At 41.4% G+C, this 24,953-nt stretch overlaps 1 protein-coding gene across 1 annotated transcript in view; it reads right to left on the bottom strand.

Moving 5' to 3' along the window:
* Positions 1 to 17,290: 17,290 nt before the first annotated feature.
* SEMA3A (semaphorin 3A) overlaps positions 17,291 to 24,953 on the bottom strand; it is a 220,649-nt gene continuing 212,986 nt past the window's right edge. Inside the window, exons 16-17 of the mRNA XM_044423275.1 lie at positions 21,962 to 22,104; positions 17,291 to 17,746 (exon numbers count right to left, since the gene is read on the bottom strand). Coding sequence (XP_044279210.1) covers positions 17,291 to 17,746; positions 21,962 to 22,104 — 599 coding nt within the window. The remainder of the gene's footprint in view (positions 17,747 to 21,961; positions 22,105 to 24,953) is intronic.

Below are 24,953 nucleotides of genomic sequence, written 5' to 3'. Positions count from 1 at the left end.
TCATGGGCCGGTGAGGTGAGGGTGTGTGGGGGCGAGGGCTGGTGAGGTGCCGTCAGGCATGCATCAGGTGGGATCGGGCACGTACGGCGGTGGCTCACTCACTTGGAGATCTCCCAGTGAGTCCAAAACCATCTCTGAGTGAGCAAGCCACCACCTCCCCACCCATGCTGCAAGGTAGCGGCGAGCGCGCACATACGGGAGGCAGGCGGTGGCGGCAGCTTGTTCGCTTGGAGACCATCTCCGAGTGAGCGACCCACCACCTCCCCACCAGTGCAGCAAGCGTGTGCGCGGGCGGCGAACAGCGGCGCAGGCCAGATGGATAGTCATGGTGGGCCAGATCTGTCCCGTGGGTCATAGTTTGAGGACCCATGACATAAAGTATAGGACATGAAGGGACACCAACACTAATGCAAAGGATGCTTTCAAATTCTCCCTCTCCAAATGCATCTTTGGATGTTGAAATTCTCAGTAACTCTTTCTGGAATGGGATCAAATGTGTTACAAGTGTGCTGTCTGGAACCATTCTTTCCAGATTTCATTGAGAGAGAGAGATTGAAACAGGTGGCAAACTGCAACATATAAATCCAAAGATAGGTAGACAGAGCAGAGTGCAGGAGAGCGTGAACCTACAATAGAAAATCATCGTTGTTATGCACATAGACCAAACACAAAAGTGAGGGAAAAGCAAACTGGAAATGCTTTCACTAGCACAAAGACTTTTTTGCTACCACGAAGAACCACTAGATGGCAGACACGCACCTTTTAAGACCCTACAGGTCCTCAACATATTTTCTGAATGTTCAGGAGGAAATAAGGGACTTATTCCTTTTTTAATTTTTAAGGGACCTTTTCCTGCTTGTCCTCCAGATGGAAGGGGGGAGTTTGTGACATGCAGGTGCACTTAATCTTTTCAAAATATATGAAAGCTCCATAAACCCTTCCTTTACTGTGTAAGGTATAACAAATTCACCAGCACTTAATGTTTACCTAGGAGTATTTCAAGGCACGAAAAGAATTACATGGTGAAAGAGAGAAACTTTGTACCCTGAAGGAGCAAAGAGATTTGTCCATTGTCTGGAGCAAACCCTGCCAGCATGCAATTTCCTTTTTCCTGTTCTCCAATTTAATATGAGGGACTAAGAGCCATCAAGAGAAGGTATGTTTCCCAGAATGTTTGATGGAATCTAACCAATGGGAAAATGTCCTGACACAATTGCATGTGTGCATTAAAGTCAGACAAAATGTTCATATATTATTTATTATCATGATGAGCTCCACAGCATGGAAAACATTTGCCTTGCTTTCTAGTGCTTTGATCATTTTGCCTTGGAAACACTCTTGTGAGGCAAGCCCTCACTTTCTACTATTCCAGTTTTATCAATGGGTAAAACTAAGGTCAACAAAATATCAGTGGGCCAAAGATAAACAGGAAAATCATATTCCTGATCCAATCGATACTAACTGGGCCACATCGACCTTGGTTTTGGCTTTCCATCTGTGGCATTCTAAACCAGTAATCCTATCCCACTCACCTGGAACTTTGCCCCACTAAACTCAGTGCAGTTACTTCAGAGTAGATGGGCATAGGATTGTGCCACCCCTTGCTTTTTTTATATGACTTTGTGGCAAACTGTGGATCAGAACCTGCCAATTCTTCCCTGGGCTGTCACAGAATGTTCCAAAACTATAAAATACCTCAGTTAGTTATAATATCTAAGTGCCCAAGCTATTGGAAAACTAAATTAAAAGGCTCATATTAAAGGACCAAAAGGAATGTCAGTATTTAGGAGGAACCTACATTTTAGTAGCATATGAGCCAAAGCAAGCATGAGTGAGCCAAGTGTGAAAGAGCTAAAGCTGTACCAAAGTGACCAGGATCATTTCTCAGCTTTTCACCCTCCTCAAAATAACCTATTTTGCTTCAGCTATATTTCTTATGGTGGGCAGCAGTGCCACGGTGGGGAGACTAGAACATCTGCCATCTTATTTCCCTCAGACAGCTTTCTTCAGTGGTTGTTGAAAAATTCAAAATGGCAGCCACCATTTTTTTGGCTTCTTTGCCAGTCACTGGGGGCACCATTACAGCAGAAGCAGTTGAATATTTAGGGGAAAATATCCGCTTACAGAGTGGGCATATTATTTTCCCCAATACCTCATAAGAGAAGAATCACCACATCTAAACAACCAGGATGGGATGTCAGAATTGACTGAAATTATTTTGCTGTGGCCCCTGAGACAGTAACACATTGTATGCATGAATGTTTCAACATCCCCAGAACCACAAGGCAGAGCCCTCAAATAATATTGGCCTGTTAAAAGTTGGGACTATATCTCACTAAAGATGCAAGTCCATTGCACACCATTCCATGCAACCCTATTTTTAAACATGAACTACTAGGAAAAATGTTTCTTTTCCATTGACTTTTATGAAGAATGTCTTGCAAACATTTCCCACTTCTGCAAAGGTACTTTAATTGAAAGCAGAACCCAAGAGTTAAAAGGAACTCCATGCACACTTGCTAGTTTTTTGCGGACATATGGAGGAACTGGAGAGTAAGTACAATAATACCCATGTCTAATCTAAGCCTCACTGAGCTTAGTGGTACTTACTCTCAAGTAACTACCTGGGAGTTCTTTGCTGAAGATTCAACAAAATGATTCAGAGAAACAAAACTGGGGAGAGGGTAATCCACAAAACCATTTATCCTTGAATCCCCTGGTCAGTTTAATGCATTTTGGTCAAATCACTGTTTCTCACCAGTCCTTAGAATGAATCCAAGTCACAAATATAATTTGAAAGCAAAATTGCCTTTGGTTTGGGAAATTAGAGTTTGAATGGAATGGAAAGTAGAAACAGATTCATTAAAAAGGAAGAAAAAATGAAAACCTGTTTTAAGCATAATAATGCATTCTTCTTACAGTGCATGGGTCATCATGTTATTTTATTCACTTTATTTAGTTGCAGAAAATACTCCTTTTTCAAAATGAGATCAAGTATGCAGACGTATTCTGAAAAGTTCAAGGTTTGAGGATAAAGGCAACTGCTACCCCCCCCACCACCACACACACACACACACACAAGCTTAGAAAAAGCTCTTGTTGGCCTTTACAACTCCACCTTTAACAGGCAGGAGTCTTGTGGAAGGACCAAGCCATTCTTGGCACCAAGCAAGACTTCAGGCCAGCATAAGAAATGATGCAAAATGAGGGTGGCAGCTTTTCCAACAAATATGGTAAAGTCATGCCTTCATTTGCTCCATATTAGCAAGTCCACCATTTGAGAGTCCGTAGGAAAAGGGTTTTGCAATAGGTAAGGGGGCATTCACTTGCCCACAAAAATGTATCACAGGGACAAGCAGCCACAAGGGGAGAGTGCAAAGAAGGTGTGTGTCACTGGGTGAGAAGTGTGGATTTGACAAAGGGAATGACACCCTCACAGTTGAGCAGGGTGTTTACAGCAAGGTTTGAGGCCCCAGTTCTGCTCATGTTAGCTGACACACTTTCTGATAAATAAGCCATTTTGCCTGCTGAGCAAACTCTGGCCTGGCCTTTCAAGAGGGGAGCAGGACCAATATGAGCCATGTGTGCTCCTCTGTTGCTTGTGGCCCATGCCAGAATGAGAGCTGCTTCTCAGCTCCCAACAAAGGCCAAGAGCTTCAGAATGGCCTTTCTGAGCCACAGCAAGGCCCATCTTTGTGGCTGTCCAGGTGATGCGGAAATCTCCTATGCAGAGTATAGAGGAAAGGGTCATGACTGCACCCTGCACTTGGCACTGTTTCAGACTAGTGATGCAGAAGAAGATGGGAAAGGGCAAGCTTGTGATACAGAATTTCACTGCTCATGCCACTTGCTTTTGTTATGAGTACACAATACTCATAACTTGTGCATAATGAGTAATGATATATACAGACATTCTCTGAGATACAAACATCCCACACTTCCTTGTTGCAAAGAGGAGGCACTGGTGAGGGGGGACACAGAGATACTAATTATTGTTCCACTTACATGGGGGTTCTGTGCCCCAAACCCCACAAATGTGGAGGGCTGGCCATACGTGATCCAACTGCCATACAAATTTGACATAAAGATGAATTTCCGTTTTCTCAGGAACAGAACTCATTCGTAACTCAAGGACTGCCTGAATTGAAATATACTGGTACCTGAGGTCAGACTAGATGGCCTGGGAGACCCCTTCTGACTTGCTCTGTTTCTATGTTTCTATACTCAACTAGTAATGCAAAATCAGAATGTTGGTATATATTGCAGTATACTGACATTCTGATTTTGTATCAGCGGTCTCACTGCCTGGCCCATGATTCCTGCTTCTATCCAGCAGCCCTGTTGTTCCTTACCACCAATTGGCCCCTTTTGCTCAGTGGGCTGTGACCTGAAGGGGAGTGGATGATGGGATGCATGCTGCTGCTGACTGCTGCCATCTGCTGGAACAGTTTGCCACCAATGTACTACTGGCCACTGTCGATGCCACAGAAATGGGTGACACTCTTCCTCCTCCTCTTCTTCATTTCAACAGCAAATCAGAGGCCTGGGAATCCTGCCACTTGGTCAACAGGAGTGTCATGCTGCTGATAAGGCAAAGCATGGCTGCTTGCTCCTCCCACATTCCTGTTTCCAGGAGCATTGGAACTCATATCCCAAAGTAGAAAGCTAATTTAAAAATCTTGGGGGGTGGGGTTGGAGAAAACAGTCCTGTTTTTTTTTTTTTTTTCTTTTAAATGGTTCAAAGAGTCAAAGTTGAGTATCAAGATGGGATGGTTTGCTCACAATTAGAATGCCAAATAAAATCTGAGGGTGGAATTTGTAATGGATTTATGATCTCAAGTACATACCCATGGATATGGAAAATATACATATTTGCACATCAGATGCTTTGCACCTCAGACAAACAAACAGGTTGTCTGGGCAAAGAAGTGACAGAAGTGAAGCAAACAGAAAAAGAGCCAGCGTGGCACACGTGTTAGGTGTGCAGGACTGGGATTCAAGCAGCCTGAGTTCTGGTCCCCACTGAGCTATGCTGCTCCCTGAGCGACTGGGCCAGTCACAGACTCTCAGCCCAACCAACCTCACAGGGCTGGTGTTGTGAAGATAAAATGGAGAGGAGGAGGAGGAGAATTATGTAAGCCGCCTTGAGTTACTTGAAAGGAAAGAAGGTGGGACAGAACTCTAATTAATAAATAATAAAATAAACATAAACACACAACCTTCTGCATTTGGTTGATTTCCTGCTATGGTCCAAGGCATGCAAAGAAGAAATTGCACCTCCCAACTAGTGCTGAGCAAAGTTTCCATGAAGTGTTGCTTGTTGCCCATAAGACTTAAGTACTTCTAGAAATAAGAAACTTACAATAGCTTGTGGCATTTCTCCATAATTTGGCTCTTCAATTAACAAACACCATATATTTATGTTGTGGTACATCAGTCAATTCTTAAGAAAACAACTGCTACATTAGGTCCATATTTTATGGAAAGACAATATATATCCTTTCCAGAGGGAGTAATAGAAAATTGGTACAGATATTTCAGCTGAAAATGCCATCTCTCTCTCGCATAACTCCTTGCGTGCAAGACAGCAATAAGCAGGGGTGGGGGGCATAGCAACAGAGCTTGCTTTCCCATCTGTGATGGACAGAGAGCAGTAGGAGATGAGGAACAACCATATGACCACTCTGGAATTTCTAGGACCTCATCGCCAGAGCGGATCTTCCATGACTTTCTATGTGCAAATCGAGTTGGACACCTGACTTCCCCAGCCTGCAGTTCGCAGCCAGTCAAGCTGCCTCGGCTTATTACATCCCCTGAAGAAACATGCAGCTCCCCCAAGTGCAAACCAAAGCATATGGAAAAATCATATTTCTCCTCTGTTTGATCAAACGTATTTCTCAAGCCCATAAAATATGTGCAATATAAGGAAAGAGTTGGCCAAAGCCCATACCACAAGTCATTTCTCCCACGGAATATGATATTTTTCAAACAGAGTAATCATACCAAATATATGAAAATTTAAGGGATATTCTGATTTCACACACACACACACACACACACACACACACACACACCGAGGGAGGGAGAGGGAGAGGGAGAGAGAGAGCGAGAGAGAGAGCGAGAGAGAGAGCGAGAGAGAGAGAGAGAGAGAGAGAGAGAGAGAGACTTAAATCATTTGACCTGTGGCATAAAGCTTACGTGATCAGACACAGTTTATGACTAGAACAAGTAGACAAGTGTGTGAAGTAAAATTGTTATTTTTTTTAATAACATCAGAATCTGAATTCTATGACAATTTTTTCTTTGCTCACTACAATCCTTGCAGCATCAATGGTACTAACCATAGTGTTAGCGGACTCTAACCAGTTAACAGCTGGGGCAAACCCCGGGTGGACCCCAGACCAAAAAACCAAACAGAGCCTGAGATGAGACTTAGAGCTAATTGCAGTTTTATTCTGGTGCACTATAGAATAAACGGAGACAGAGGGGAGATGCTTCCCAAATCAGAGTCTTGAAAGAGGTACAGAGAACATCCATTATATACCCTATGTCATAACAGGTTGTCCGGATACAAAGTAAATTCATTTCCCTGTTAGTCTTTGTTCTATTTGTTAGTTTACAGAAAACTCTATTTATTCAGAGACTCCCCTTTCTAATGTGTCTGTTGATTATCTCTGAATTATTTACATCGCTCTAAGTTTCTTAACTATTAGTAATTTATAATGCCATTTGCTACTTTTATGGAGGTTTCACCTGGATTCCAACTGGTCCCAGGCTCCAAAGATACTTCTCATTTACCTCTTTGACATCCAGTCATCCTGTCTCAGGAGTTCACACAGGGTTCTCCATACCTCCCCCCTCCCTCCTGGACAGGAAGTACAACATGGCTGCAGATTTCAGGCTAAGTGGATAGGCTAAGTGTTGTGAGGGAGTATGTTTCAGGTAACAATAGCACAGTGTGTGTATTCAATCTTCTGTGCAGCTGAAGTTCAACAATAATCTGGGCACAAGCGCAACCCTAAAGTAGGGTGTGGGTCTCTCTTTCTCTCCCTCACAATCTCCCAACCATATAAAGGAAGGCTGCTTTCCCCCCTGAATTTTCAGGGCCTTACTACACTTAACCTTAACAAAATGCTTATACAGAAATAAGTCCTACAATATCTAGCATTACCCAGCCATGCTTTTTAAAAAATCAAGAATACAGGTGGCTGGGGTGGGAAGATTCATTCGCATGGTAGCATTTAGGGAGAAGGAATATAAAGCTGACCATTCAGACCAAGCCCCCTTTTCTGATAGGAAAAGTTTAGAAGTTCAGATTCATAGAGGTATTTGTTCATATGAAAACCTGATCTGTGTTCCATGGCAGGCCTAACTGAAAACCTGATTTGTGTTCCATGACAGGCCTAACTGGAGGTGTATCGCTAGAATCCTTGCATTTTGTCCCCAGAGCTTCTGTCAGAATATACAGTGAGATTTTGAAAAGGTGATGTGGCAGGAGAGTTGTCAGTCGTCCTTATACGTCTCTTCCTCCTTCCTCCTCTCCCTCTCATAATGTTTCAGCAGTGCAGCACTGGAATGATGTTTACAGGAGCTTAAATCACGCTTGGTGAGATCATTTAGAGGCCAGCTGTCCTGACGAGATGGGCACACATCACCTAGAATGGGGAGGCTGGACCTCATTCAGCTTGGGTACAATATTCAATGTTGAGGAAGCTTTCAGGGCCCAGATTCCAGGAGTGGGTGGTGCCAAAGGGGCAGGTGTGGGCAAAAGGAAAGGAGCCAAAGCACCAGACAAACCAGGATAATTTATCTTAGTTATATTTCTGCCTGTAACTAAGCCTTAGGAGAGGCATGCCCAGCTTTGAGAACAGGGACAGGAGAATGCACAAAAAGCACCATAAGATCACTGTTCTGATGGTTCCAACTGTCTGATTGGCCTTCATCAGTGCCAGTCCACCAATCACATACCCATACCCGTCACTGTGACTTCTTCCTTTGCTCCTTTGAGATGTGTCATACTTTGCAGGACAATCACTTCTGTTGCATCCAAATTTCTGTGCTAATCAAGAAAAGTACAAAGGGAAGACACAATCCTGAGCATTTAGTGGCTAGTACTAGGGAACTGCAGCCAAACTGGTCTTCTCAGCATAGGATCCCGACTATCTGCAAACCTGTCTCTGTCCCCACTACTTGAAAAGTCTCCTGAAATAAACACCAATGGGAGAACATACAGCAAGAGTGAACATGGTTGCCCTGTAAAGAATGAACCAGATCCGAGAACATCCTAGTTTTGAATCACAATCACAGTAAGTGTGCAATGCATGAAGGAAGTGTGCAATGCATTTCCATTTGCAAATCACTTAAAAATGCTTTTTGGACCCCAGAACTGAAGCATATAGTCTATAATTATGTGCAGATATTTAAAAATACACAATTCCATGTATTTTTAAAAAAGTGTAATTTCTTTTTCAGAATCCTCACTTTTCCAGTTCAAGCAAACCAAAAGAAAAGGTCAAAAATTAAAATGGAAGCAAGTTGAAATGAGCTTCCAAATAAGAATTAAGTCAAGCTCAAAAATCCCTGGTTCTTCCATCCATAGGAATGTGTTGAAACATGCACAAGTTCAGCATAATAATGACTGAAAAATCAACTCAGAACAAAGGAGTGGGTGACTACCTAGTTTTTTTTTACAGATGACGTAGTTACCATAGTGCAATGAAGTCATGGAACCACATAAGTGACTGCAGCAAACAGTATCTGTGTATTATTGCTCTTAATAAAAATAATGATACAAATAGAATATACATTCTTATAATAAGTTACCAGCCCCAGACCACATAGGAAGATAAAATCAGGATTAGAATGTGGGAGTTCTCCATTGTCGGTTTAGTGATGCTCGGCCTCCATTCTAAATATAATCAGTATAGAAGCTAAAAGCAAACACTTTTGGCTTAGTGTATGGAGAGTTAAAAGAAAAGTGACAGAATTATATTGGCAGTAATGCACTCCACACTTCCATTAAGTTTACAGGGAACATTTCCATGTAAACAGTCAAGACAGCCAACTTCAAATATTTTGAAGAAATGTTTATTTAACAACTGAATACATGCTAAAAGAAATAATTTACAGCAGCAGTTTCATTACATTTCTCCCCACCTCCAGTTTTCTAGTTCCCATCTGAGTCGAAGCAATATAAATACAGAGCTGGAACTGTTTACTACCCAGAGAGGAGGGTGCCTTGTGGAATGGTACAAAACAACCAAAATAGCATCTAAACCGCCTTTCCCCTCACTTGAGCGATGAAACTTTGTGTTTAGACAGGCTGATGAATGCACTGAAATGAAGTCCCTGCAGAGAGCAATATTTCACTGTACCTTCTTGCTTATTGGGAAATATTTACATCTCTGCTGGCTAATGGTCAGGGCACAGACTGAACTGGCAGATGCATTCCATTAGTTGTGGCTAAATAATGCATGCTTATTTAAAAGGGGAAGGAAGAGAATTCCTAGAGGAGTGCTCACGCCTATTTGATTTGCTAGTGGGGTGCTGAAGTTTATAACGTGATGACCTCCTCTAGCTTTCATAGTCCAAAATCTGTCACATGCAAGAATGTTGATGTGTCCACCTGACTGACTGGAGTGCCTGTGAGTTTATCAGTACTGAAGTGACTATCCCTGGGGATCTCTTTGGTTGGTTCAGGACATGCAACTTTCTTTGGGATCTGCAGAGATACTTATTTTCTGTGGCTGACACTCAAGACTGAAGTAGCTGATTTGTGGTGCTCCGTATGTTTTGACCTATAGCTCCCATCATCTTCCATGTTGGCTCTGTTGGCTGGGGCTGATGGGAGTTGTAAGCCAAAACATCTGCAGGGCTATTTGATGCCCACTCCTACTATTGCCCTTAAGGCTGCAATCCTATATCCACTTGCTTGGAAGTAACAGTCTCCCTCCAAAAAAAGGTCTCAGTGGGACTTAGGTTTGAATAGACATGTTATCAGATTGCACCACTAAGTCTATTAACACTGCAATCTGATACCTATTCAGGAGTAAGTCTTACTGTGTCCAGTGGGGCTAAATTCTGAGGGCTGCAGCTGGTGAATTTTTAGGCATTTATAACCCATAGTGATGCTGAAGAAAAACTTGTGGGGACGTTTTTAAAACTGAAAAAATGGTTAAAGATGCATTGGGAAAGTTTGTGTTTGCAAATAACAGGCACAACTCAGTTGGAATTGCTTACTTTGAAGGCTGCCATTCCAGACAAATTTTCTTGGGAATAAGGCTCACTGGACTAATTCCTGGCCTTTGCCTGGGACTCTTCCTATTTTTTAAAAAATTCTCTTCTCCATAAATTGATGATGAATCTGGCGATGTTCTGCTAAGTCCAGGGGATGCATGTATCATATTCTCCAGATGGGTGTGTTCCAAAATACCACTGCTGCAGGGGATTCTTGTTCCCTTTTATAAACTGAAAAGTGCTGTGTACACAGAGATATTGCTCCTTTCACATGCAAAGTATTCTTTGACTTTCAGAACAGTGTGGAGGCTCTGGCACAGATGCTCCTTACAGCCAGCTATTTTCTTGGCAAAAGGCAACACTGTGGATTCATTCCTGTACCTGGATTGCTGTCTTGGATCTCCACTGCCAGATCCAAGTAGCTACTGTGCAAGGGGTGAGCACTATCCACGTGGTATACAAGGGTGTTCCTTGCCCATGAGCACACTTTGCTCTGAGCAGCCACCCCCATTTTGATTGCAGATGATTGGAACAGTTCGAAGGCCACTGTATACACAGAGTCACATTATGGGTTGAAATATTGAGCTGTGCCACTCTAGCTGCAGGCAAGCGGGTAGAACTTTTGAATACTCCTCCCTTCAGAAAGCATCCCTCCTCTGCAGTGGCAGGGCTGGCTTCTGTGGATGCTGATTGAGGGCAGGGGGCCCAGGAGTGACAATGGGCCCTCCATCAGTATTATTATGCTTAGAGAGCCCAAGCCAATCAAAGTTGGGGAATTCAGATAAATCCTGGTAGGAGAAGGTGGCTAAAATCACCTTTGTGTTATAAAATCAAACTGTGCCCCTTTCTCAGAAAGTAGCAGAATTCCAAGCCAGGCAACTGTTTAGCATTGCTGTTCCTTGGAGAGACTGGAACTTTCAGCTTGCCTGTTCTTGTGCTAAAGCAACAAAACTGATAAGAAAGCCAGATAAGTTTTTTTTTTTTTTAGCAGCATTGCAATCACCCTAATATGTATGATCAAACTCACAGCTAAGTGCTGCAATAAACCTTGCCTTCCTGAATCAAACCAATCTCTTAAAATCAAGACTATTGTATTAAGTCTCCTCTGCAGATCTCTCACATTCCTTTTCACTGTGTTCCTCTTATTTTGTCATCTCCTGCCCAGCTTGTACATGTGACTCAGAACCTATAAAACACTTTGTGTATGTTCTAAATGTTTGTCATTGGCTGTGAGGACCACTACTGGGTAGCATTGTTCTCATAAGTAAACTGTAGGGTGATCTCATCAATAAAATGGGGTTCAGGAGATTCAATCTTCCCTATGAGTCTGAGTGCTCATTCCTGCCATCGGTAAGGAGACTCTGACAAAGTCAGCAAGAGGAATGGTCGATTTAGACATGTTGCACTTTTCATGCTATGTGAGGCCACTGCGGGTGACCTGACTCAGGGATGCTAAACCCTAGAGCTTTTCATGTAGAAAAGTAGCCTCTCAGGGAGGATGGGAGCTCTCTGTGCAAAAGGTCATGTGAATAAAGGAAGTTGCCTTGTGCTGAGTCAAACCATTGCTGGCACTGAGTGGCACTGGCTCTCCGGGGTCTCTAGTGGGGTTCCTCTCCAACCTTTCTACCTGGAGAGAAGCAGGTGGAGAGAGGCAGGTCTAACTGACAGTGCCAGGAGAAATCTGTCCTAGGATACTTCTCATAGAGACTGTGGAAACCTCCATGGCCGAGGCTTTTCTGAACATGTTACTCCAGCACTGGAGATAAACAAAAGGTCAATATGGATCTTGTGACTGTGCATGCTTGCAAGAATCCTTCAATACAGCTATGCCAGCCTTGAAGATGGTGTAGGTTAATCCATGCCCACTGAACCCAGGGAAAGAGAATTACTAAAGTTGGTGGGAATGGAACTACCAGTGATCTTCCCTCTCTTCCACCCTGCCTGCATGAGCCTGTCAGTTCACTCTGCTGTCATATGTTCCTCCATCATCAACAGGATTGCTCTACCCATTGATCAGTTTCAAGGCAGGTGCTTGTAACTAGTTAAATTCTTTAACTGCTTGCTAGCTCTGGCTTAATCATTTCTTTAAAATTAATGCAAGTTGGGGGATAAGAGGTGATGATGAGGCAATTAGGACTATAGATTGAATTCACTGCAAATATAAAAATATGGAGTTTGTTATTCTGAGAAATGAAAGGGTGATGAGAAAGATAAACTGATAAAAGAAGTAAAATAAATAAATCAGGATTCTCACACATTCTTGTCTCTGATATACATGCTAAGAATTGCAGCAGTGAGGCTGAACAGAAAAAAAGGTGTTTTCTTGTTTTAAATCAAATATCCATCAAATTTGCTAGATGTCCTAGACTAGTGGCATACTTACATGCTATTGCAGTACAATGGAAAGAAAGGGAACTTCCTAAGGCTGGTGTGGCCATATGACTAGCTTTTTATTGCCTGAAAACTAGAGCAAAATGCAAAAAAATCCCAAAACCAAACAGAATGAAGATTGTGTCTTCAGGAAGGTGAAAGGGAATAAGGGAATTGCAGAATCATGTAAGAATAACAACAGAAATGAGAAATCACAAAGTATGCTATTGCTAACAAGCGGTCCTTGGAAAGCATAAGAAAGATTTAAGTATTTGTGAGATTACACTAAGAACATCCTAGGGGCACTTAACAAAAAACAAGGAATGTGATCTGTTAGTACTTAACAGAGAGATCTAGGGTGTACCCTTGTACATGCTTAGAAAGAAGAAAAATATCCAATTCCCAGCATGCCTTGGCAGCCATAGCTGGCTGTGGGGTGCAGAGAACAGTTGGAATTTTCTATCTAAGGGTTCTGTTTTTACCTGCATGAATCTTTCTTCTGCCAGCATCATTTTGATCAGCTGATTAGTAAAATTAAGTTCTAAATCATTCTTCCTCAACCTGGTGGCCTTGAGAGGCATTTGGATCACATCTCCCAGAATTCCTATCCAGCAGGCCATTGACTGGGAATTCTGGGTGTTGCAGTCCAAATGTGTCTGGAAGGCACAAGGTTGGAGAAGCTGTTCAAAATGATTCCCAGCACTCACTGTACATATGGATAGAGATTTTAAACGGACTGGACAAGAGCAGTGTTGTCCTTTCTTGGTAGAGGATTGCAGGAACATATCCATCCACATGTGTCCATGCTTCCACACAATAGGGGCTACATCCTATGCATGTTCAGACAAAAAAGTGCTACAATTCCATGCATGCCAGCTTTTTCTGTCTCAATATGCCCAAGAAACTAAGGGAATAAAAAATCCCAACACTCATTTGAAGGTTGGGATGGGATGGGACCAATTAATCATCATAATACCATCATCATCATCATCATCATCGTCATCGTCATCGTCATCGTCATCATCATCATCATCTTTGGAAACAATGTTCCAAACTGCCCAGGACAGAAGGTGGAATCCAAATCCCTAACTCATTGAGGGAAGTTTTTCATAAGTACCTGTGAAAGTTATTCTCAAATGTAAGTAGATCTGTTGTATCCATTCTTCTCAGGCTCCTGATGACTCGCGTTAGCTTTTCCAGGGTACAGTTTGAAACATTTCACAATTGTGGAGAGAATTAATTGAAAAGTTCAATCTGAAAGTGCTCAGGGGCATCATCATAATTCCGTTCATTGTAACAGAATACCCTTACATTCCATTTTAATGTCAGTGTTGGCAGAAAACTCAGGAAATTGCTAAATTTCAACACCAAAAGTAAAATAAAATAATGCTAATGATAGTGTAAACAAAGAGGACAGGCACTGAAGATGTCTTTAAAATTAAGGATTTGGATTCTTTGCTGATTAGATCTACTTGGAGGAATAAAATCCCTTATAAACTTAGTCCAGAATATGACTTCAACAAAAAGATTTGGTTGGCCTAGTGAATGAAAGTGTTGCATTGTGTATATCCTTATGTACTGCATTCCGAATCACTGTGAGAACAATGAATTAAGGCCTGTCATAAAGGTCACCTCATGGGATTTTGTCACTATACCCAGACAATGAATGTACTTGCAAGTGCTCATTTTCTTCAGTAAGTTTTAAGAAGATACTCTGTGGAGACCAGAAAACAGAGAACATGGGGGCCAGGACACTTAGTTAACCCAGGCTAGAATGATCACTCACAGGTAAGGGATGGATAGAAAGCATATCTCCAAATGTTTTGGATTTCATTCTATAGACGTCTCAACCAGTAGGGTCAGTAGTATTTGGATCTGTAGTCAACAAATCCAAAAATATTTCTGCCCACCCTTGTTGTAGGGAATATGTATGAGCCTTCCTCCCAACCACGTATATAAACCTTTAATTCTGTGTATGAGGTTGAGCTAGGGCAAGGTTGAATTCATGCATGGAATGGCTGGCTCTCCCAGTGCCCTGTATGCAAACTGTGGAGGAATGATTTCTATTAGCTACCAAGCTAGTGATTCCTCCACTCGCTACAAGTAATTAGAATACAAGTTCTTCCAGAAGGAGTTTTGTATATGACACAACACATACTCAGATGTCTCTGTGTTTAAAAATAAAAGTCTACATGCACAACTATTGCAACATCTTCAGTATCCAGAATGTTAGAGAACAGGATGGATGTGAGCCATAATCATGTATTTTGTGATGAACAAAATGAATACCATGAGAATGATACCAGTATTCTCTTTGGCGACATGCTGGGCTGCTGCTAATGAGAATATGTGCGGCCAGTGTGCATAGTTGTGATGACCTCAGTGAGAGGTCATCTGGGACATGCAAGTCACTCACCATCTGCTTTGGAGAAGGAGGCATGGTTGATATTTCATCTACATATTCAATGAGGCCTGCTCACTCAGCCACAACCCTAAGCAGATTGACTCACTGAAGTAAGCCTCAATGGGAAATGGGCCCTAGTGAGTGTGTTTAGGATTTCAGTCTAATGGTGTACATGAGATCAAATAATGTACACATTTAGATTGTATTAGAGTAACATCCACAGTTTGCTTTAGAACATAAATGCACTGCATGGACTCTTTTCTTCATGTTTTCACTTAGTAGAAAAGCTGTGGCATTGTGTAACAATTTAAGTCCTCCATTTCACAACTGTCTGTTGGCAGAGCTCTTGAGCAGCTTGTACTGTTTAAATATTTTGAGAATAATTGGAGTAATAAAACTAGGTTTGTGTGTTCATCCCTTGGATAAAGACGCCTTCTTCATCCAAAACATACGAACTTTTAGGAGCCCAAATTTGGAGGTGCATCATTGTGATCCAGGGAACATGTTGCCACGGAATATATACATTTGCAGTTATCAGTGCAGAAAAACAAAGTAGGGAGAAGAAATCATACATTCACCAACGAAATAATGCATAGAGTGTCTGCATGTATAATCCCATATAGATCAGTATACCCCAAGTTGGTGCATTATGTGCTGCATATCTAGGTGGGCATGGGAATAGGTGTGTGTGTGTGCACACGAGCGTGTGTGCAAAACCATTTACCCTTTTTGGGGGATGTTTCTCAGTACTGGAGCCATCATTTTGCCAACCCAGTGCTTTTCACTTCCTGCTTCTGGGGAATTGTGACTTTCCATTGTGACTTACATGCCCTGAAAGTTGTATCATATTGCAAGAGATCCTGGGACATGGTCTTTAATCTGGATTATAGAGTTCAGTGTCCATACCTGTTAGGACTAATGATTACTTTATGAACTAAAACAACCCTTTTATTGCCCTCAGTCTGCACTGATGTGGAAGCAGGACTACTCTCTTCCCATAGAGGCAAGCTGGGTAATGCTCCAAAGAACACCTACCTACTCCAGAACACAGTCTGAAAACTACTTTGCCAACAGTGTCAAAAAAGCAACTGATACAGTATTTGTTTTTTTTTTTTTGCCATCCATATAATACGATCATGAGCAGAGGAACTATTTTAATGCTATTCACAGTTCTTTTGAAATTAAAAAGAAAATATACAGCTTAAGTCAACTGAGTTTCCCTTTGTTGTTTCAATCTCTTTCTCTTTGTATCAAGTATCATATAAGTTGAAGTTGCTCATACAAATCAACTTAGCAGAAACAATGAAAGAGAAGTATGTCCATGCAACAGAGACTCATTTGCCAGAATACCTTGGTTCGAAAGAAGAAATTAGGTGGAAATTACTCATCATATAGAATGCTTGCTGAGTGGCTGCGTTTGCTTAATGTTTAGAATGGATTTTGAAAAACAAACAAGCAATTAAAATTGAGGAACAGAAAACCATGAACCTTTTTCCCTATAAAAATTAAAAATTAGACTATTAGAATATTGTCAGACAAAAAGCCTAGTCTATTTTGATTTGTTCTTTCAAAAGAGCTATCTCTGACTGCATATTGGTTGTGGTACACATTTAAATAATTGTTTTAATAAAATACATCTTTAGGTCAAAGGTTAGGGAAGTCATCAGTAGTAGTTGGAGTGTCCCCTTGCTGCTCTTGTTGCTTCAGATAATTAACAGCTGATGGCCGTCCAAGTCCAATAAACAATTGCATACGGTATTGATTTCATTCTTCCAGTACTTATATAAACAAGAGAACTATTAGACAAAAACAGAAAAGAAAAAAAGTCTTGTGTACAACCAAATGTGAAGGTGTTCATTAGCTTTATGGGGCCCATGCAGTTTTTAGTTCAGTTCAAGAGAAGCTGACGAGAGCGATTTTGTCCCTCCCCCTTTATTCTTTTCTCCAAATGGCAGAATGACAGATGTCACTTTTATATCCCAGTCCAAAGAGAACTGCCAGATCAGTCTTACTGAAGAGCCCAGGGAACAATAAGTTAGTTTCAGAGCAAGCTTCTGTTCTTGAAACACTGGGGGTCAGTGGGACACGTCTAAAGGGTTTTTTTTTTTTTTTTAACAAATTGGGTTCATTTTAAACCAGGTTGAAATTGTTTGAGCTTTGCAGCTCTTTGTAAACATCCATATAAATGCCATGGAAAAGTTCATGAATATTGCATTTTATTTCCAGTTATCTGTCTCTGCAAGTTCCTACTTGGATGAAGTTCCTAGGGATAATTCAGGCTCAGACACTCCGTGGTGCCCTCTCGAATTCATGGGTCCTCCGGTTCCTGCCTTTCTTATTCTCTTGTAAATGCTTCCACTTGTTTGTATTCACTTGGGCATTGGCTGGTCTTTGCCGGCGTTGTTTGCGGTCCCTTTTCCACACCTGCTCACAAAACTCATCCATTGTATTAAGGTTGGGGTGGTTGATGAGTTGCATGAAGTCCCTATACCAGACTTTTTGGCTTGGGGTCATGCTGCTTGAAGCTTCTTTGATCTTGGAACTATCGCCATCCTCCTCTTTATGAAGAAGCTCTTCCAGGTGTTCTGTATCTATGATCTCCAAGGTCACCTTGAGGAGTGTCTGCATGAAGCCATGCTCTACAGCATGACAGAAATACACTCCCGAGTCCTTCCGCTGCAAGCTCCGCATCAGGAGGCCCTGTTCTGTCCGAATTAAACGATCATCCAATTTTATCTGTGATGGAGGAAAAGAAAAGGGTCACTGTTTAAGCAGTTATCTCCAGTTCTCTGACAAAGGGCTTCTCTACATGAGGTATGACGAGCAGTAGGTTTTCAGGAACTTTTCATGTCAATGGGGCCTCTCCTATTTCTGCAGCCTTTTTTTTGGATCAAAGAAAGTGCAGTATTAAATTTCAAGGCAGAACAAAAACTGTGTGTGTTGTCAAAAATCATCTGTGCTATAGCTAAACCACAGCACCACCTTAGGCTTTGTTAATAGGATATAAAGAAAGGCAGAGAAACACAAACCCTGGGGCACAGAGAAGGTCAACACATCAGGGGAACACCATGTTATGGATGGCTGGTGTAGCAGACAGAGCTGGTTTGAAACCATGCTCAACCATGAAGCTTGGTGGACACAACTTTCTCAGCCTCACTTATCTCAGGGGTATTTTGAGGAAAGATCTGAATGCTACTTTTGAGAGGATACAACTGAGTTAAATACCATTTCCTTAGTTCTATTCCATATTTTCTGGCTCAGCTCAGTAAAATAACTACGCATGTCAATAATATGTCCTAATGAAGTCTCTTTTCTGCCCCACAGTGTACATATGCAGACTGCTGAATAGGACCATTGTAGGGTCAACTCAGACTTGGACAGACAAGTTTTGACAAGCATAACCTACTTGTAGGAGGAGCTGGTGTCTACCTTTATTAGTGACTGCTCCTTATGTACTTGGGTGAATATTATAATATTCATCTCTGATAAGTGCAATGGAGAAGAAATGATTGCTTTTCAGTGGGCTATAAAATGGGTTTACAAACAATTTAGGCCAAAAAATATTAACACAACACTTTCCTCTCTCATGTGCTAAATCAGGATCTACAGTAAGGGATGCCTCTGCTCCAGACTGAGATCCCTGCGTGATGCCACATGGCCTACTCCCTCACTGCTGATGGCAGAGACAAAAATGCGTGTCAGTGCACAGATTCTGTGGCAGTGGAATTTGGGAGTGAGCCATTTGGAGACAAGGAGTGGCAGGCCTGAGGTATTGGCCTGCCACCCACTACACCCTTGTCCAACTGTACATTCAGGAGAAATTACATTTCTGCAAAATGAAAGGACATCATGTGTTTCTGTGTGTTCCATCAGATAATATTTTTAAATAATTAAAATACATTCAGTCCTATGGCTTGTGCTCCCAATAGAGAGAGGGCTCCAAGTTTGGAGCCGTCTCCCCATGCTATGCCCTGTCAGCCAGAATCAGGTGAGGGAGAGAAGGATGGAGGCAATTTCACTTCTGTTCACCCATTCAAGTTAGAAAAAGCCACTAGATAGACCGCTGGATGAGGTACCATCTGGTGGACAGGGAGGGGACTCAAGAGGCCACTGGATTATGCATATCCTGGTCTCTGCCCTCCCCTCCCCAGCTCCCTTTCTTTCCCTCTCTGATTCCTTTTAGGCAGTGGCCATGACTGAATCTCTTCTTCTTCCTCCTCATGCTCATAGCTCCATTCATGGGTGTGGAGAAAGAGATCCACAGCATCTTTTGGCACCCCAGTGCTGGCTATGGGGCCAGAAGATTGCACTCAACCAACTTTATCCATGGGGTTTGAGAATAACAAATGCTAGAACCCACATAACAGATAATTCATTACTTCCAACAGTTTAAAAATTAATTGGACTGATCACGAATCATGAGAACTATCTTGGTTAATGGGTAGTATATTAATCAAATAAATAAATAAATAAACAAACAAACAAACAAACAAACAAACAAACAAACCAACCTTTGGCAGCAGAATGTTACAAGAGATCTTGCTGTGATTATGGAGTGAATGAAATATGTCCCTTTAATGGCCTTATTAAGCACTTGCTTGCTTTTGTTCCCTCCACCTTCCCTCCCCTCTTCTCTGTTCAGGTAAAGCTGTCTAGCCAGCAGGAGAAATGTTATTCCCTTAAAAATGAGGTGATGAAGTGACCTTGCAGGCTAGTAAGATTCCTACATTCTTCCTAATCCCCTTGAGCACCTGGGGAAATGAGAAGTAGGATTGTATTATTCTGTAGGTAACTGCAACAGGAGTGGAGTGGTGGGGGAAGGGTCAAAATAGGAGACAGAATCCATCATTTAAGAACACTGCCCAGGAACACTTTTGGTTCTCATGGAGATTAGAAGATTAGAAAATTTAGATGTATAGCGCCCTTTTAATCATGGCAGGGCACTGAGACCGACGGGGCTTCCAATGTATAACGATAGCTCACCCACAGGCTCTCACAAGGATATGGCTTTGAGCGCTCAGATGGAGCTCCCAGTGCAGGAAAAAAAACCACAACCAGTGACTGATTTTAAGGATCCACGAAGAGTTATTTTCTCTGCAAGCAGCCAGCCTGACAGCCTCTGAGGTGGGATCCTGCAATGGGTTGTAGGGAGCTTTAACCCTTCCCTACACACTCTTGTCCAATCCACTGTTGTTGGTTGGTGGTGATTTGCAAAAGGATAAGCTTACTTTTAAGGGCAAATGGTCCAAGAAATGTCCCCACTGTTTGGCCCTAAGAGTTGGCAGAGCATAATGGCTGAGCACAGGGGGTTAAATCCAGTGTTAGTCCTACCTAGAGTTGACCCATTGAGATGAATTGGACTTGTAAGACTAACACTGGCTACAATCTATTGAGTCTAAAAGTCCATGCCAGTATATTTACCTCATAAGAAAAAGAAAGGGGGACCCAAAACCCCCAGAAGTTTATTTATTAAAAATCGTGTATTTATTTTTACATATTCAAACTTCAATCACCTTCAAAGAACTTTCCATTTGATGCAATGCACCTATTGAAATGTTTTTTCCACTGCTCAAAACAGGTTTTGAACTCGTCGATTTTGATGCCTTTTGGTGCTTCTGCTGTTATTTGTTTCTGCTGGTTGTTGTTGTTGGTTTTTTTTTTTTTTTTTGCTTCTGCTGTTTTTCGTTTTGCTATATTGGCAAAACGTTTCCCTTTGAGGGCTTTTTTCATTCAGGGAAACAAAAAAAAAAAAAGATGCATGGGGCAAGATCAAGAGAATAGGGAGGGTCATGCCATCTTTGATCAAAAACTACTGAACAGTCAGCTGAACAAAATTTCACATTGTTCATGTAAATCAGCCATCACAAAGTAGGCAAACACATTGAAAGAGTCTCCAAAAATAACTGTACTACAAGGGGCCTGCCTCCAGAAAATAATTCCTGGCTTTTTTGCCCCGCCCCTCACCCATATGGCTATTTAGACTGGCACCTCAGAGCAGGTACATATGTAGGATCTGCCATCCAATCTCAATCCCATTACTCATTCAGAAAACTGGAAGTTTGGGAAATGGCAACTCTTTTGTAACTTATGCAAAAAGCCAAACTTGTTCTTTTGGTAATAAATATATTAGCATGGAAAATTTGATTCATAATTTTCATTAAACAAGAAAACTTGTATCTGGGATGGACCATTTTTGTTGACATTTACAGGGGGGCTCTATTATTGAATGTTCCTCTATTTTAAAAAGAAATTGAACTGTATGTCAAAGGTTGGCTTCAGACAACACAACAAGCCATAATGGTTTTTTACCTTGTTAGTTTGCCACGTTGTCTGAACTCAGTCATGGTATTTAACCATGTTAAGTTTGGTCTTTAGAAACCAAGGAAACAATGGTTTGTTCTATGGTTTCTCTCTATCAGAATGGCTTGTCATATTATCTGAACCCAGGATCTTGGGCTTCATAGTCATGGTATGCAACTACCACAGAGTCCTCTGGAAAGAGTAGCAAGTGTAGGAACAGCTCCAGCCATCTAGCCTCTATGTGTGAACCAGTGAGGAAGAGACAGGCAACACAGGCAGGGAATGATTCCCCATTTGGGCAGAGTTTCAAGCAGTGTGACTGATGGGGTGCATGCCAACAGTGGGAGGACTGAGAGGGGACAATGGAAACCATGATAAAGTAGAAACCACGTGATCATCAGGTTGATCATGGTAAAACACTGTGAACCATGATAAACATGCAGGATTGCTTATCATATTGTATGAATGTAGTCAAAGAGAGAGTGAGGCTGAAAAGGGGATTTTTTGTTTCATTTTGCTGGTATGGAGCATTGCATATGAGCCAAACCTGTGGTCTGAAAGACAGGTTATTGAGAGCTAGCTGTCAGAAGCTGTGTTTGCATCAGGGATTTTCTGGTTCAGATCTAGAAGTATGAATATTAAGGACCATACCTCTTCCTTACTGTCATCATTTTGCTTCTGAAATTGCCAGTAGACCAGGGCACGCTGAGATTTTGGACTGCACTCCAAGAAAGTACTGCTGTTCTCCACTCCATAGATAATCTTCTCTTCAACCCCATGCCCATTGTGGTTATCTGCAGAGAACGGTGAAGAAAAAACATATAATTTAACATGCCTATGCAAAGAAGCAAGCAGAGTAAGGTGATGGATTTCCAGACAAGTATCCTGTTTGGAAGAATCCTGTTTGGGGAACTAAATCAAGATTGAAAAGAATATCTCAAAATTCTTTTGAGAGGACTTGGCAAACCAAAGGGACTTGGCACTGCACAGTGGCAGTGCTTGATGGGGTGTACTACATGGCGTGTACAGAATTTACAAGAAACTTTATGACATTGTTGTGGGTGGGGGAACCTGAATTTGAAAACATCAATAATACTACTGGGTTTGTAGTATTGATACCAATTACCAACAGTTTGGAGGAAGTCCCAAAAACAGTTCTAAAGTGATGTAACATTCCTGATTGCTCAGCCATCATTAAGCCTTCAGGAGAAGGCTGTTGTCCCCATCCATTCTCTCTTCTGGCATGTTAAGTTCTTCCTCTAGAGAGAGTTAACTAACCCAATGTGCCCACTCTTGATGCATGTAAGCCTCGGAGCTCAGAGGTGTCCATGCGTCCAATGCACAGAGCAAAGTGTTGTCGTGGTATCCTTGCAGCTGGGACTCTGAATAATCTTATGGGTCCCAGGGATGCCAGGAGGCCACAGAGTTGCATCCCAAAGAAAATTGACTCTTAGGCTCACAATAATGTATTTATTTTATTTATTAAAAGCTTTTATCTGCTGTCCTATTATATAAAAATCTCAGGACGGCTTACAATATTAGACGTACTTAGAAGAATGACTCAGGATCCTTCTCATTTCACGTAGGACCTTGTAGAATATGTGCCTCAAATGGAAGTGCATGATGTCACAACTGTTCCAAATTGTTTAGCTATGGCTAAACGTCAGGAGTAGGAATAGAAATAGGTGACTTGGTGCTGTGTACACTCATTCTAGGCCCATTCTGTTCTTAAACAAGAACCAAAAATTTTAAAACAGCAGCTCTATTTGCACACTAATGAATTATGTGAGAAATATATAATGCCAAAGAACAGAATTACTAGTTCACTGAAAACTATGACCCACTCTTTCCTTTAGGTTCAGAGTAATTATTACTAAGGCATGGTGCAGTATCAGAAGTTCTAATTATGCCTCCAGAGATCTGTGCTCATAATACTTTAAGAGAAAACTGTAAAATACATGTCTTTCCAAAAGTACTAAACTGTGTTTAGATTCTATGGCACAGGAGTATGTTGCAGCAGCTGTTAATGAGGAAAAATCTAGTTTTTGTGGAAACAAGATTCAATTAATCATTTCCTCTTGTAAGCTGTATAATTTATGGAAATGTAGCATGGTTAATAAACCAGACCTTTTGGATGGGTGAAAGAAAGAAAGTGAAATAAATTACTTCCTTTCTGTAACAACATTGTTTTCAAGTTATCCATCAATTTGTTGGAAACATTGGATAGCTTTTGGATTTATATGGCAGTTGCTTCTACTCCAGCACCACAGAGGCATTAAGGGTGTATGATTCCAATACTGCATTTAATAGGCATGCATCTGTATATTATATAAATTGCAGAGGTACAATAATTATGAGACCATAATAAGGGGCAAATAAGATCATGCTGAGTTATACCCAAATACACTTGTTCACATGTGGAAAGTGTTTTACACCTTGCACTTGATACAGGTGAATGGATTTGCTAATTAGGGCTGCTCTCTGTTTCTCATTTTTTAATCTTAAATTTGCTTTGTCCCATACCTTAAGGAGTTCCCCAGTTTTAAATCTGATACATCCCAAACACGGAGACTTTCAAAAAGCTTGTAGAAAAGAACCAGTTAATGTTTCTCTACATTTCTTGTAATACACACACATTGTGCACATTTTTCAAGTTGTTTTCCCAATAAAATGCATTCTAAACATCTATTTATTATACTTTTGCATGTAACGCCACTTCCTTCGATATCTTTTTAACACAGTGTTTGACTGGTGACCTCCACTGCCCAAGTCAGAAAAATGTGAATTTTTGTTTCAGTTTACAGAAATGTAGAAGTAGCTGCCAAACAGTCTTCCAGAAACCAAGGTATGAAAAAAGTCACAGAATGTGCCTGCCACACTCTCCTATGCATCTATTTTAGAATGGGCTACCAGCTATTTTCCTTCCATTCACAGGTCTTTGATTAAATCCTGTATATCCCCTGTGGCACCTAAAAGATTAATATCCTAACACCGTGCAGACTTAGGGATATTGCAGCCTATATAAAAACTATGGGCTTAATTTTGTATGGGCTGTTGCTTGGGTTAGGGAAGAATTCTCTCTCTCCCCCCTCCCTAAATTTCTCTATAAAAGGAATGGAAAGAACTTGAGATTTACTTAAATAAATCTTTTGCATAATTTTTTGCAGGCTATGTGTTGGAATTAAAAAGCTGACAAATGGCTAGTCTTTAAAGTGCCACAGTATGCTTTGCTTTTTGTGCTGCAATAGACAACTACACTCCACTTTGCGTTTACAAGGGGATGGAGCTAAGGTGTTTCAGATTCAACTCTTTAGCAACTCTCCCTTTTTGTGTCCCGGAAATGAAGAATGTGTTACTGAAAGTCTCATGCGGAGCAATCCCCTTGTCAAATCCTGTTTAAATCCACAAAGCCCTCACCATGTTGGCTATGTAGTAATCTGGCAAACAAAACCTGTTTGCTAAAAGGCCAGGCCGAAAGGAAGAAAGCAAGCATGCCAATTGCTTTTATGTTGACACAGTACTCCTACATTTTTACCTTAATGGCATTTAAGCATCAAAGCTCAAGTAGGGGGCAAACAAAAAGGAATTCCTGCCAGTTTAGAAGCAGATTATTAGAGGCCCACAGATATTAAACAAATAGGAA

The sequence above is a fragment of the Varanus komodoensis genome, unplaced genomic scaffold, assembly GCF_004798865.1.
Source record: "Varanus komodoensis strain SLA01 unplaced genomic scaffold, ASM479886v1 scaffold13_3, whole genome shotgun sequence".
NCBI classification, from domain to species: domain Eukaryota; kingdom Metazoa; phylum Chordata; class Lepidosauria; order Squamata; family Varanidae; genus Varanus; species Varanus komodoensis.
This window is presented reverse-complemented; position numbering and strand designations above follow the sequence as displayed.